At 39.8% G+C, this 15,596-nt stretch overlaps 1 protein-coding gene across 1 annotated transcript in view; it reads right to left on the reverse strand.

The window, feature by feature from the left end:
- The window catches only part of LOC139150679 (uncharacterized), a 40,177-nt gene that overhangs the window by 9,575 nt on the left and 15,006 nt on the right, over positions 1–15,596 (reverse strand). The window contains exons 12-19 of the mRNA XM_070723107.1: positions 15,270–15,596; positions 9,359–9,538; positions 8,913–9,061; positions 8,533–8,658; positions 8,012–8,140; positions 7,418–7,524; positions 6,799–7,012; positions 6,370–6,561 (exon numbers count right to left, since the gene is read on the reverse strand). The exon at positions 15,270–15,596 is cut by the window's right edge and continues 382 nt beyond it. Of these exons, the coding sequence (XP_070579208.1) occupies positions 6,370–6,561; positions 6,799–7,012; positions 7,418–7,524; positions 8,012–8,140; positions 8,533–8,658; positions 8,913–9,061; positions 9,359–9,538; positions 15,270–15,596 (1,424 nt within the window). The remainder of the gene's footprint in view (positions 1–6,369; positions 6,562–6,798; positions 7,013–7,417; positions 7,525–8,011; positions 8,141–8,532; positions 8,659–8,912; positions 9,062–9,358; positions 9,539–15,269) is intronic.

The following is a 15,596-nucleotide window of genomic DNA, read 5'->3' on the forward strand; positions in this document are numbered from 1 at the left end:
TCGAGTATCGTGTATTTCAGCCTTTGTGAAGCCATTTATTGATATTTTCAATTTTTGTCTTGGCTTTGTTGTTGAACATGTTGAATCGTCTCCGTGGACATGTACGCAAAAGTGTGACGGGGTCGAAGTGACTTGGGTACCTGGGGCCGACCAAAACCAGTGTGAATTACTGGGGTCAAAGCGGACAGCGGCCGGGATGACGTGTTCCCCAAGCGAGCTACCTTCAGAAGTCTGTTTCATCGCAACTTTTAAAAACCCGTCATTTATTTACTGATGTTATTCTCAGCATCACAAACATATACGCCTCTGCTATGTATCACAGCAAATAGTTATATTTGAGCGCCCGTAAATGGGATCCTCGTTTTTTGCGAACCCGGAAGTGTGTCTTGCTCAATGCATTTCCTACCCATAGCGAGGGAAACTGCCCGCGTTCCCATGCTCCCATGCACCCTTTTTCAATGCCAGTGCAACGCCATCTGTGCAAAATTTGTGGTGGTATGGTCCCGTTTGATGGAAAACCTCTCTTATTCTAACAATGACGTAGTTGACTTTGGACTTCGATTTCGTAAATGTGATGTCCATGCAGTGAGTTTGGGTTGGCGCGCTTATAATGTAGCTCTGCATGGCAGGGCTGTGTGTTACCGGCGTTACACGGCCTCCCACCACAGGTGGGAGGCCGTGTAACGCCGGTAACACACAGCCCTACCATGCAGAGCTAGCTTATAATGCAATCTTCGCCCGCCTGCGGTCCGATATCCCGCATTTATTAGCGATATTTATCTGTTTTGACTTGACCAAAGTTGGCAAAACTTGCTATGTACGTTAAAGATACTATGATACAAGATTATTGAAAGTCATTTGACATTTTTTTCAGCCAATTCCCAATATGCATATTTAATGAACCTTCCAAATTAGGGATATATACTGGCATTTACTTGATAAAATTTGGCGAAACATGCTGTGTACATTGATCATATACCAGGTTATAACAGTATTGAAAGTCATTTTGCATTTTCATGTCAGCTAATTCATAATTTGCATAAATAGCTAACAAGCTTTCACGGTTTGGCATATAGAGCTTGAAGGACTTGACCAAAGGTAATTACACATGCTATATTGTGATACAATGACAGTACTCAAAGAAATTAATTATTTTTATTTCAGCTAATTACATATTTGAATACTTAATGACCTTTAGAATTGATCTGTGGTGAAATTCATTGTGTTGATCATAACACTTTAAATGTAGCAAAGCATGTAGCAAAGGTTCAAACTTGCACATAAATGCAATATATAATGAAACACGTGAGCATTTTCAGTTCATATCTGGTTGTATAATAGCGTGTAGAACAAAGATGTTATCTGTAGTACAATGGTTCTTTCTGAAGCCAGCCTGACAATCTGAAATGATATTTACGTTATCAGACCACTTAGTTAATCTGTCATTCAGGATCGCAGTAAATATTTTTCCTAATGCGTTGAGAAGAGAAATACCCCTATAATTGTTCACATCTTTTCTGTCACCCTTTTTAAAGAGCGGGATAACAATAGCGATAGTCCATTCTGACGGGAAAATTCCAGACTCAAAAATACAATTAAAAAGCTCAACAAGTAAAGGTAGAATAATGTCTGAGGCATACTTGTAGAACTCATTTGGAAGGCCATCTGGACCTGGGGCTTTACCTGATTTTAATTTTTTCAGACATTTTAACACCTCATTTTTACCTCGCGTGCGCATGCGCGCAGCGAGGTTATGGTTTAGGCGTTTCTGTGTGTGTGTGTGTCTGTCTGTCTGTCTGTTAGGGACGATTCAGAATTTACTTCCAGGGGGAGGGTGGAGGATTTTCTATTTTCTCGGTGATTTTTTTCCATGGCCCCCCCTAGTAAATTATAGAAAAAATCTATGGCCCCCCCTCATCTTTCCTGTTTTTTTTCCATGGCCCCCCCTAATATATACATGCATGCTTGTACGGTACATTATAGACATATCTAGTCTAACAAGTTGCAGGAACTGTAGGGCCTAGTGGACATTAATCGATGATATAACAAATCATTTCAGGGTTATGTGACTATAAAAAGAATGATTTGCAGGGACTGCAAGTGGCACACTTTGGAAAGGGTAGCAATAAACATATCTGGTTGTAAATTTCTGAAGAAAAGTTAATTACTAAATATGAATACTTTTTTCGTTATGTCTCACTGATACATATGATGCACACAAAGACAAGCAAAGATGTCAGTTAGAAATGGTGAACAGAAAATCAGAGGAGCAGATAATTGGCAAAGTGATATTTATCTTGAAGTTTAATGGTACATCTCATTTGCAGATATCCAGATATTTCTGGAAAGTGAGATGTACATGTACATGCACACGTTCAGCATACATTTTCATTTGATGATGCTGAATATTTGCAGACTCATGGTGAAAGTTTTAAACATTAGGAATTAAAATTGGTGAAAGCCAACTTGTTTTTAATTTTCTCTTTTTTTCTAATTTGGTTGTCATAAAACCAAGTTGCTGCCACTGAAAGCAACAATGCTGAGGAATATTTTAGAACATTTCTTGAACAAAACACCTTATCCAAAACATGAATTCACATGTTATTCTGCTCATTCCATTAACAATCCAATGTTCATATTAAAATGCAGATAACCCTGTGTAAGTCAAAATTCACATTTTGTCAGCAGTATTTTTCAAAATTGACAGAGCATTCATATTTCAAATTTTTTTAACAAACTTAAATGCGCATGTTTTCAGATGACACGAAACAATACATGTTAATTTGTTTTTTTGCCTTTTCTGCCAGCCGCCACTGTGAAATCTTTGATTATACATATCAGAATGAATGGGACACAAAAGTATTAGCATCAATACACAATGTGTAAGCCTATCCACATTTCTCCTAGCCTCATACACACTGAGATCACTTCCTGGACTACAGCAAATTTCTTGTGTACACAATATTTCAACAATCCGACACCATAGCATTGGTGCAGTGCCACATGATCTTCTGGATGCACATACAGGATTATTGGAAAATCAACCCTTTTGTAAATTTTTCACCATATATTTTTGATAGTAATACATAATATTTTTATTTTCAACATTAAAACCTATTCGTTGAAAAGCACCTTGAAGATGAGACGGCCATAAATTTATTTTCAAAAAAGTTTATAGTAGATGTAAGCACTGTAAAAAGTTATGTAGAACATTTAAAAAATTTAGAAAGGGTAAAATTGATGAGAATGAAACATAGAAAAAAGGAGCAGAAAAGAAGAGTAGCAGTAGCAGTAGTTTACTCAAAGGATGAAGTGGGTGTATATTTGGGGTAAAAAACCTCAATTTTTGTATTTATGATAAAAATTAATTTAGGTCGAAAACTAGACAGTATTTTCTGAAATGTAATATTTCACTTGAAAGGATAGTATTAATGTAGAAAAAAACAACTATTTTACTTGGCATTATATTACCATGCCCTGCCCGTCGCATTTTGATTGGTCGAACTGAACCATGTGACTGACCACAAATACACAGTAATGGTTTGTTTACATGCTTGTGAATATGAATAATAAGATTAACAACTCAAAGTATCGTAACTTTACAGCTCAAACATAATCATAATCGATCACAATATAATGGAGCACTTGCAGGTCAAGCTGAGATACTTTTTTTCTGAAAACATCTCCGCATTTGCCAATTTTTTTGCAGCGCGTGTGACAGTGCGTCGCGTATTGCTCAGTTTCTGGGGCCCAGTTGTCGTTCGCTCCTGAAATTTTCGGAAATTTGACGTTTTCTTGGGTTCGCTGATAATATAATGGAAATAACAGACTCCGCTCTGACCATTAACGTTTATTTGTGGGCGCGGGCTCGAGGAAAGCCAAATAACGGGCTCGGCAAGCCTCCCCCGTTAATTTTTGGCTTTCCTCTCGCCCTTGCCCACAAATAAACGTTAATGGTCAGCGCGTCGCCCGTTATTTCTATATTATCCATCTTCATTTTAAAATTGTAGGGGTTTAAAGACCGACACTCTAATAATTGATTAAAATCATGATCAGCAAAATTAAAATGCCTCTTATTCAAAATGCCTCTTATTAAAAATGTAAGAGCTTTATTGCCAAACAAAACCAATTGATAGTTGTTGTGTTATATAGCATTTAAAAAACATAATGTGAAATTTCAGAAAATTTGACCCAGCCGGAGTGGAGTTAAATTCGTTGGAAATTTTGAAATTGGGAGGCAAAGAAGCCAAGAAATCAGGTGATTTGCATACATTTGCATAAATTAACACTTCTTTATCATGCAACTTTCAACTGCTTTACAAGCTACAAGGTAAACCCAACCTTAAAAAGACATTTGCTGTAATTTTTAGCATTTGTTCAATGTTCATCTCTGTGTATCAGCATTTGTTTGTTATTCTATCACTACATAGAACACCCAATGCTGTATTTAGCAACATACCAGTGTGAACATAAATGACCATTGTTATTGTTGATAAATGAATTCTAGTCTGGACTTGATCTGAGATCTCTTTTCAACAAAAACAACCCTGACTGTTCACTGTATGGTTTGTATTGACACGCTAAATACTGGACATTTCATAACGCTTCAGGGAGGAGAACAAGATACTGCAGTAGATGCATAAAACAAACCACTGTGAATATTACCGAATTTGGCAGCTAAAGGAGTTTCACTAAACATGTTGAGTTTATCTGTCACCCAGGTAGCGTCTACGGTGCTCTTTTGTAGAGATCAGAAATTCTGGGCAAATATTGAATTGATGTTTTTTTTCCTTGGCCCCCCTAAAAGATTGTGGTATTTTTGTCTGGCCCCCCCTAAATTTTCTTGGGAAAAATGGGTGGCCCCCCCTGAAAATCCTCCACCCCCCCCCCACCCCCCCCCCCCCTGGAAGTAAATTCTGAATCGTCCCTTAGCACGATATCTCAAAAACGGCTTGGCAGATTCCGATCACATTTCGCACACAATTTGTTCTTCAAATTTGCAAGAACTGATTAGTTTTTGGTGGTTGTGCTTTGCGAATTTATCAAGTTATGAGTAAAAGAAAATTTGTGGCCTGTATAAGTCTATCGGAGGCTAAATAAGTATGTTTGAGGGCGCTATACTAAAACATTTTACACAAAGTGATTTCTGAATTCAGTCACTCGGCCGCGCTGATCGCTAATCTTGAGTTTTGACTGTTGATGTCGTCGTGTCGACGTTTGACTTTAAGAATCGTGTGGGTTACTCTGGACATAGCGAACTAAAAGCTAGATTATCGAAGGTTAGCGTCATAATATTTGATCAATGCATTTTCTCTGAGAATGAGATGTAGAGTGACACTTTTCAATCTTGTGTGTGTGTCAGCGAATTTATATTCCGGCATGGTTCCGCTGAGATCAGCATAATATTATGGCGACGTATTGACAGTCTGTGTCTTTTAAGTTGCTTTTCAAGATTGTATTAGCTACAGAACCAACAATGACAAATTTTTCATGAGATTTCCATGTTGGCATTGATGTTAAATCAGGAGCAGTAGGCTAGCTCCTGCCATGCTCCTGCGTACAATAGGTCTGCGTTTCCCGGCGGTACGGTGGTAGGCCGACGGCTTGTACCACACTGTCCACAGGACAGCACGTGGTAGAGGCCGTGTGCACAACCTGTACGCAGAGCTTCGAATACACTAGACAGAGTTCGTGTTTCCGTAAATTAGGCATTGAACTTGACAATATAGGCAATAACCAGAATCATCGACCATCGCCTGACAAGTGCACCATAGTCAGCTGTACATGAGTTGCGTGGCGTGGTGAGCAGGTTCCCGGGTATTTATTTTTTGAAACGCGTACTTCAAGGTCACGAACTCATTTTGCTGCTACACGGCGCGGCACAGATGATTGTATCGTTTTTGGGCGCATTGAGATACTGTGAAGTAGGTCAACTCGTTCTACATGGCAATTATATGTGAAATATGCAGAATTTATACGCAAACGCGACCTCTGCCAGTTAAGAGCCTGCTCAGCCATTTGCACTTGCATCGACAGATATTGTTGGATCATAATTTTTCAAATGGTTTCTTTTCTTTTTTTTCATTGCGTAATACAGTGGGGATAATGTCAAATTTAGATAGATTGGATTAATTTCGGGAATAAAAACAATGTAATGTCATAAAAGCCAATACCCCAAGAAGTACTTTACAAAATGTGCACGCGAGGCAATTCAGTTCATATCTGGTTTAGAATGTTAACTGAGGCACTATCATCCAAACGAGATTTCTTGGACGAGTGAATGCAGGTAGAATATTTTTATTCTGGTTTCATTAGTGGTAACAAACACCCACAACAGATAAAATGCAGTTATTAGTTAGAAAAGCTCACCGTGTTATTGTTGAGTGGTTGTGCGGGATCTCCGATGTGCACCGTGTCTCCGTCGGCTAGACTTTCCATGCCGATCTCTTCGCCGTAGTAAGTAACGGGTACTCCGGGCAGAGTGAATATGAGAGCGTTCAAAGCACGGACGTACTCCTTACCATATCTACTGGCTACGCGCTCATTCTTCATGTTCCCTAACTTTAGAAAACAAAACAAAGAAGAACAATTATTTTGTCGTTCTCTGATCAGGCCTATATTAGAAACTCTATGCTCTGTAATTTATAGGCCTTGGTATGCCTGTGATCATTACAAGTTCTCCGTTCAAGTTCTTTTATAGTAATTTATTTTTAAACGGTCATGTATTTTAAAACTGCTGGACAAGGGGCACGTATTTCTATAATTGCTGGTTTATCATTGCCGGCTTGGCACACTTACCACCCAGCTGTTGGACCTGACAGCTATGCCAGTGACATTATCCTTCGTGTGGAGCCACTCGTCGATCAATCCGTGCATGTTGGTGCCGCTGAGGTCGCCCTCCAGGTTGTCAAGGAACTGGTGGTTGTACAGAATGTCAGTGCCAGCCTCGCCGCGCGGGCCAAAGTAGCCCATCGTGGACTGCAGGTGACCGCGTGGTTCTACAAGCATGGTTCTAAAGACGAGAGGAAAAGAATCCTTCTTAAATTTAACGGGTGCAAAATCTTCAGAAACAAGTGTTGCAAAGTTTCTATAGGATCTAGGTATATATGTCAATGTTCCTTGAATGAAATCTCAACTTTGAGCTTTTGTTGACCATTCGTGATTGGTCTCCCCTCGACTCCATATCTGCCTAAATTGTCGTTTGAATGTATGACAGTTGCAAAGAACTAAAATCAAGTACAGACCTTTACACAGAATCAGCATATCAGTCGGCAGTTACTTATCCAAAATTAACGTAATACATTTTCATCGGAGTCGTATCCAGTCTTACGTGTTGTCTATATATGATCTAAGAAGGGTTCGGGAGCTGTAGTGATATTTTTGAAGGGAATACTGGTCAAAAAGAATAATCGTTTACCTCGGTTTTTCTGGACCGCCAAACCCTTTGACCAACTTTGCCCATTCGTTCACTAAGCCGTAGTTTTCTGGTTGGTTTACTGTCTTTGAATGCAGGAGTTTGTTGTACTGTTGACGTGCGGTGACAGAGAAGCAACAAAAAATTAAGAAAGTTATGTTCGGTTAAACATGAAACAATTGTAGATAGAGCTTTCGCATTCATTTGAAAAATAAGTATCTATCATTGCCACCACTACAATCATCATCATCACCATCATCATCACTACCAACAACAACAACAACAACAACAACAACAACAAAACAACAAAGTACAGTTCCCATGCAACGGGTGAATATATTTGGCGAAGTTGCCTTGCATTTGTTTTGACAGACGTTTTCTGCAAGTGTTAGGGTTGAAACCTGTGGTTGAGACTGATACTCGTACGGTGACATGTGACATTGCTCACTACCTGCCATTGGAATCATGAATTCTACATACAACAGGAACACGCGGAAGTTCAAGTTCTCCTTCTTCAAGAGAACTGTGAGTTCATAATCATTACACTGGCTGGATAAAAGTGGAAAAAATCAAATTAATAAAAAATTTCACTCATACCTCATCGCTAGCTCCGTCATATGCTGGATCTGTCGGTTCGTCTTCCAAGTCATCGGCCTCGATAAGATATGAAGCATCCTTCACAATAAACCCATCGGCACCGACCTTCAACCAGTACTCAAGAACTGCCTGAGAGAGAGAAATAAATACGATATTGTCGTCAATGTCGTTACTACCCATGCTGGTGTGCTGTCTCGACCATTCAGAACCTGGAGAATTGGACTATGGGAACATCGAGTGTGAGAAACATGAACGTCTTCCTATTCTGTAATGTCAAGCACGATGGGCCACATGTGCTGGAAATAAACATATAATATAATGTAATGCAGTGTAATGTAATGTAAATGTAAGAAAGACTCCAGTGGTACTTCTCAAAATTATCAAAAAATGAAAGAGGGCGTCATGGCCGAACTTAATACTTGCGCGGACAGTTCAGCTTAACTCTCTAATGAAAGGTATCAACTGAGCTGAACATCCCCCGGGACGTTAAAAACCGAACAAATTTCACTTTTCTACCTTACCTTCATTTCTTCTTTGATAGTTTCATTTCTTAAGTTCAAGTCCGGTTGTTTACTCGTGTATGTGTGGTAATACCACTGGCCTCGTACGGGTTCGTAAGTCCAAGCTGAGTCACCGTAAGCATTCACCTGAAATTAAAACAAAACGCATAAAATTACACCCTCCTCTGCGACGGGAGAGCTAATATGTCTGGTCACTAAATTCTCTTCACTTTTTCATTATAAGCTTATTGAGTCAGACAAATCCCTCTGAACAAATCAGCGGACTTTGCATGTGTAGCTTACTTTGAAAATCAAATAGTTTCACTTTTCACTACAAAGCCTGGACATTTGCCACTGACTACGCGAATGTAGAATAATGATTTGAGTACTGTTATACGTACCCAGTTGTTCGGCGGGTATCGGTCGCTGTCACCATCTGCCCAGATGTAGAAATCGCTGTAGTCATTGTTTTGACTCTTCCTACTTTCCACAAACCAAGGATGTTCGTCGCTTGAGTGGTTGGGGATGAATTCAAGCACTACTTTAACGCCTGGAAAACAGAGGAAAAGTAAACTGAGTACAGATGGCGATGAACCGCCGATTGAAAGATTCGCCAACTCCTATAAACATCTTCCTCATTAACCTCAAGAGGGCGCTCTATGGGATCAAGTCCATCGCCCTCCTGATGACTTTCAGTGTAACCCGATCAACCTAGGTCAGGAAACGCCTCCTTCATAAGACTTTCACATGTATTAATTGCATCGGCTATAGACGAATACAAACCTCCTATTCAACCATAGTCATTCATTCATAGACAACCGTACTCAACCATAGACATTCAACCTACCCTTTATTTCCGCTGCAGACAACAACTGTTTGAAGTCATCGACAGTTCCAAGCTGCTCATCAATTACCTGGAAGTCCGTGATGGCAAAGAGTAAGTCTCGGTCGTCTGACCGGAAGATGTTACTCAGAAGGAGCGTCTTTGCCTGAATCGCTTCGAGATGTTCCAAACGGGACTCGATACCTGTAGGAGGGGGTGGGGTAAATATGACAGAAATATATAAAAATTTTTAGAAGTGATCAGTATTAAAATGAGATGTAAAGGACGGTTGTGTATGAGTATCAACATTTTAAATTCGCGAACTACGGTTCCATCACAAATTTTGGTAGAGGGGGCACGCACAAACCATGGGGTAGGCTCCGTGCACAAACGAGGCAACATCTTCTACATCCATGGTCGAGATAAGCATAATACGCGCGTATGGATCAAAAGTAGTCTCACCCTCTCCATGCATGTCTACAACTGTTGGTGCATAGTTGATGCGCATTTCTTTCGAAGTTAGAAGCAAATTTGATATGCAGAAACACGGGAAAAGTTTGCATTCGCAGCGTAAGGCGAACTGCAAATGTCAAACATATATGGGAAATGTGGCGGGAAGTACCAGATCCTCTCCCGAATTGCTGCCCGTGCACGGTTACCTCCAGCTTAGCTGCTACACACAGCCAGTGATCGGCTTCGTCACCTCGTTCAGATTGCCACCGATATTTTTGTGCGTTATGAAGTCAAACAACATTCGTATTTTCAATTACAAGCGACCTAGCGGCCGATATAGCTCCGCTGTGTTTATGTAGAGAATAACTTTTTTTGACACATGTTGATGAAGAAGGTGGAAATTAAATCTTTGATAGCTCAATGCAGTGGCCAGAAAAAAGTGGCTAAAATAGCTGCAAAAATACACAATTGAAGATTTCATCATACTTTGAATATATCACATAGGATCATCCCTAAGAACATGTCAACCAAAGCTATCTGATGAGTAGTTTTTTGAGAATAAAATTTTCTGACCAAAAATGGCAACAATTGCCCCCCCAAAATAAACATTGCAGATTTCATCATAATTTCAAAAGATCAAATTTAGTTCATCTATAAAAACTTGTATACCAAATTTCAAAGCTGCTGGACCAGCATTTTTTGAGAAACACATTTTTTTAACCAAAAATGGAAAATATTGACCCAAAAATTCAAAATTGCTGATTTCATCATACTTTCAATAAATATCATTAAGGTGATCTGTAGGAACCTGTATACCAAATTGCAAAGCTATCAGATGAGTAGTTTTGGAAATACACATTTTTTGACCAAAAGTGGCAAAAATTGCCCCAAAAATACAAAACTGCAGATTTCAGCATAATTTCAATAAATATTATTTTGTTCATCTGTAGGAACCTATATACCAAGTTTCAAAGCTATCAGATCAGTACTTTTGGAGATACACATTTTTTGACCAAAAATGGCAAAAGTTGCCCTAAAAATACAAAATTACAGATTGCATCAAAAATTCAATATATATTACTTAGTTCATCTATAGAAACCTGTATACCAAATTTCAAAACTATTAGACCAGTGCTTTTTGAGAAATACATTTTTTGACCAAATATGGCAAAAATTGCCTTAAAAATGCAAATTTGCATATTTCTGCACAATTTGAACAAATCTGAAATAGATCATCCCTAGGGACATATGTACCAATAATCAAAGCTATCTGACTGGTACTTTTGAAGAAGAAGATTTTTAAAGATTTTTTTACTAAAAATGACAAAAATTGCCTTCAAAATACAAATATGCAAATTTCACCACGATTTGAAGAAATCTGACTGAAGTCACCCTAAGTAAACTGCATATCAAATGTCAAAGCAATCGGACAAGCGGTTTCAGAGAAGAAGATTTTTTTACCAAAAACACCAAAAAATACCCCAAAAATACAAATATGCAAATTTCACCCCAATTTGAACAAACTTAAGTGAGGTCACCCCAAGTGAGCTGCATATAAAATTTCAAAGCAATTGGACTTGCGGTTTCAGATCAGAAGGCTATTGTTGACGGACGACGACGGACGACGGACGACGACGGAAAATCAACCTATTTGGCTGACAGCGGAGCTAAAAAGTGATCTCATTTGTACACAAAAGATATCTAAAGCAATCTACAGCATTCGTTTGCTAACTTTGGCTAGGAGGGGTCACTTACATGAAGATTGCGTGAAACGTTAATTTTCTATTGCATCTGTGAACTCAAGTTCGCAAAATATGGCATCCCCCGATGAACACCTTTAAAAGCATTACAAAGCCTAGTTACTGAATGGAAATTGAAAATTGCACTTCTTTTCATGTAAACATGTTTGTCGAATATGGACTCATGGCTACAGTAAATTCTGGCCATCGAGGTTTTTAAAAAGGCCAACCTCCATGACTCTGGCTTAGGTTTAGAGAGTGTGAATAGCTATCAATATTGAACTGTGCAGAGAGTTTATTTAAACGTGAGTGTGCGATAAAGATTATTGAACCATATACCATTTTCTCTAGGGTCTGTGATTGAACCTATTGTTAGTGGTAGATGATTCGAATAGCGCGTTCATGGGAATGAGAGTTTCGTTTTCACAGAGTCCCTTTGATGGAACGTCTTTTTTAATCCCCATGAACGGATGGACTCACTGTTTGCTTCATCGTGCATGCTTTCCTAACTGATCACTGAACGTTCAGCCATGTATCACCGTAGTGACGTCACGATGAATGATATAAAAAGCCTGCGGTGCGCTTTCTTTGCCGTGAGCTCTGCATGATGGGAGAAGGCAGTGGTTTCAGTTGACAAGCGACTGTGCCAGGAATGGGAGGTGTTCTGCGATATACCATGGAGACAGCATGGAGGTAAAAATACCCTAGAGACCGTAGGAGAGACTTTCATGGATGGAGCAAGGTTGAACCATGGATGTACAACTATTATCTAGACCAGGCCCTGCTAAAAAAGGAAGTTCAACAAAGCTAATAATTTTTCACATGAGCCAGCTTTCGGGTCGCTTTATATTCCGGAAAAGCCAATTTCGCCGTTCATAATTACTCGATTGTTCACAAACACGCTTTCATCATGTGATATGGCAGAGACCATCTTCTGATTGATATGGCATTGTTCCTCTCACTCACGTGCGTATTAGCATAACATAAAAATAGTTATGCAAATAGACACAGCCTGGTGTGACCGTGAAATGACAATGCTATACTCGTCGGAAGATGATCCCTGGCGTATCATGTGATGAAAGCGCCAAGCTAGCTCATATGAAAAAACGAGCCTTGGTTCAATGCTAGAATGAATGTAAAGAACGTACTGATGTCGCTGTCCTTCTGTGATTTCCTTTATACTCTGGTATCTATGCTTTCTTTTATTTCCCTTTGTTCTAAATTGATACTGCGGAAGTGTAAGCCACCCGATGCTTATCAGATGAAATTTGTGGGTGACCTTCGACATTTTATTTTATCACGTTTTATCACATTGTTGTTATATGACCTTCTCAATCCCTTGTTCTCACATTACTGGATGTGTGAAGTACTCCACTGTTCTCCAATGAATGTTTTATCAACCGAATGAATTTCCTGTTGATCAAACTGATAATAAACTGGCGATTTTGAGGGGCGGGGGACTACAAAAGGGAGCAAGACGCCTACGAACATGGAGGTACCAAAAGAAGGAATAACGAAGAAGCGACACGGTACGGTGAGGGGGCTACAGAAAGTATAGCTTTTTTTTAGCTGTTTTTTTTTTTGGGGGGGGGGGGGTTTCCGATCACAAAGTTACGAACACTAATATCGAACTCATCGTAAATACATCAACGATGGATTAAAACGATTGAAATTTAACATTGTTTGAACTCACACATCGTCGTTGTTTTTTCTGTTTGTTTGCTTATTTCTGAAAAGTTAGAAGGGAAACGAAAGACAGTAAATTGAAAATTGCATTAGTTGTGCAAACCAAACCATGAATCTCCAGGTGTGGATTTAATCCCATGGAGATAGTTGCTGATCTTCGCCTCCATGTAAATCCTAATATCTGTGTTGTAGACAGATCTTAGTTAATCGGCCACAGGCGAATAAAATGTTTTTAAGATACAATGTCCCTTGTACAGCCATTTTCTTCCGCCAAGATGTTACAGAGACCGTAGTGCATCATGTGCAGTTTGCTTTTTCTCGTTTAGATATTGTTCCTGTCGTCAGGAGTGGATTACTATCGATGTTCTTACGGCGAAACCTGAGTCATTTTTTTATTAGATTATACAAACGTTGGTTCAAACGTAGGAAGGGCCATGGAGCTATCCTGTTTTAGCTCCATCCTTCACTTCCTCCAACCTTCTACCTCCATGCTCCGAAAAATCCAGTCGTTCGCAATTTAGATTACGTAAAAGCATCTTTCTTTAGACAGAGTGCATTCTAGCTAAGACCATAGACAGCATAGGGGCAGACCTCTGTGTCTATGGTCAGTCAGACGACAGCCACAAAATGAACTTGGGGAAGTCTACTGTCTATGGTGGCAGGTTCTAGGATAGCATAAAAATTCTCAATCTTTTGGAATGCAGTTTATTATTTCTTTCAAGAACAAAAAAGGTGCTAAACGGTTGAAACAAATTCTTGTGGACAGCGATAATGCAAATGTTAACTCTGAAACTAATCCGTGTTTGATTAGAATTGATTAGCCGTAAATCGTAATCCGAAAAAAAAACAGGGATCAAGACCACGTTTCTCGGGGGTTTAGAGGGTGCTAAGCCCTTTCTCTCCAGGTGCTGCTTTAGATACTTTCGTAAACTTACGGTGAGTTTTTTGTTGCTGAGGTATTTACACGATACCACAATAGTCTTGCTTCTATTACCGAAGATTCTACTGTAAACTGCGTGCGTGGTGGTCAGTGATTTACTGTGTGTGCAGCTATTATTTGACATGTCCTTCGATCACGACTCCTTGTCCTTGTCTCGGGGCACCATCCGCCTTGTTTTACGCAGTCAATGCAAAACAATCGCTATTGTTTCAGATTCAATGGACTGAGATTCTCAGTAGAGACAGGACAAGGGTATTATTACACATTACACCGTAGGAGGTCTACGCCTGTCGGTATCATCAGACATAGAGAAAGCAGGGACTCGAAAGATCAGTGTAGACCTGCCGAATACAAGCAAGGAAAGAAGCGAGTGAAAATCATTGACACCAGTGAGAATGGGGCGAGGTTATCTCCATGCAGTGAGGAAATCGAACAAGGCCGCCGGATGACGTACACACGTTGTATAGGTCCTCCAGGGTCTATGGATCTATGTCGTGGCGCGACATCGTCTGCGGCAACCGTCTATTTCTCTCAGATGTCTTGAGATGTATTGCACCAGTAACAATTTCATTCACTTGCGAACCATACAACAAGCTCACACAGGCACAGGCGTGTAAACTGTACTAGGAGTTCGGTTTTCTTGTCGTAGCTAATTTATGTTGATTTTACACCAATAAAATATGCAAGACTTAATAAGTAAACAAACGCGATCCTTTGTATGCAAATACTGCCGTGTTATATAAGAAACTCTCTTTTTGCGAATAGCATGAACGTGGCAGCTGCTACCACTTTGTATGGAAGTACGAAGGCCCTTTCGATATATTGTTCCGAAAACTACGTAATTTTTGGGGATGGTGAATATGTTCAACAATTATATAGCACAAAAATGTCTGAAACGACCGACACAACAGAACTTGGAATTCCGTGGCGACATATCCTGGCCCTATGCACGTATCTTGCGAGAGATATCTATGATGTGCAAGACCTAATTTATGAAAAAGATTACCGTTCTAATTTCCATCTACCATTTTATTCCTGTCCATCGCATCACTCCATCGACTTATGCGTTCTCTCACTAACCATTTTCTGAAGATCGCCTCACTGTTTATGCACTAACCTTTTATATCGCCCATTCCATCCCCATCCGAGTCTTGGAAAGATCTTGGGTACACTTGATAAATTGCGTTCTTTTGCCACCAGTTTGCGTTCGGACATCTAGGAACGGTGACAATGATGACCACTGCAGCAACGGCCAGTAATACCCAGGACAAAAACATCAGGACGAGCAGGAATGTGCGAAAAGTCTTCCAACCACGCGTGTTCCCTTCCTCGATGAGCTCTGACCGGCTCAGGCCCATAAATTCGGACTTCTTTTCGCTTCTCGCCATTTCTTCTTCCATCTGGGCCTTCTCGTTCATGGGCGAGGTCTCCAGTTCTCCCTTCT

The sequence above is a fragment of the Ptychodera flava genome, chromosome 14 (assembly GCF_041260155.1).
Source record: "Ptychodera flava strain L36383 chromosome 14, AS_Pfla_20210202, whole genome shotgun sequence".
NCBI classification, from domain to species: domain Eukaryota; kingdom Metazoa; phylum Hemichordata; class Enteropneusta; family Ptychoderidae; genus Ptychodera; species Ptychodera flava.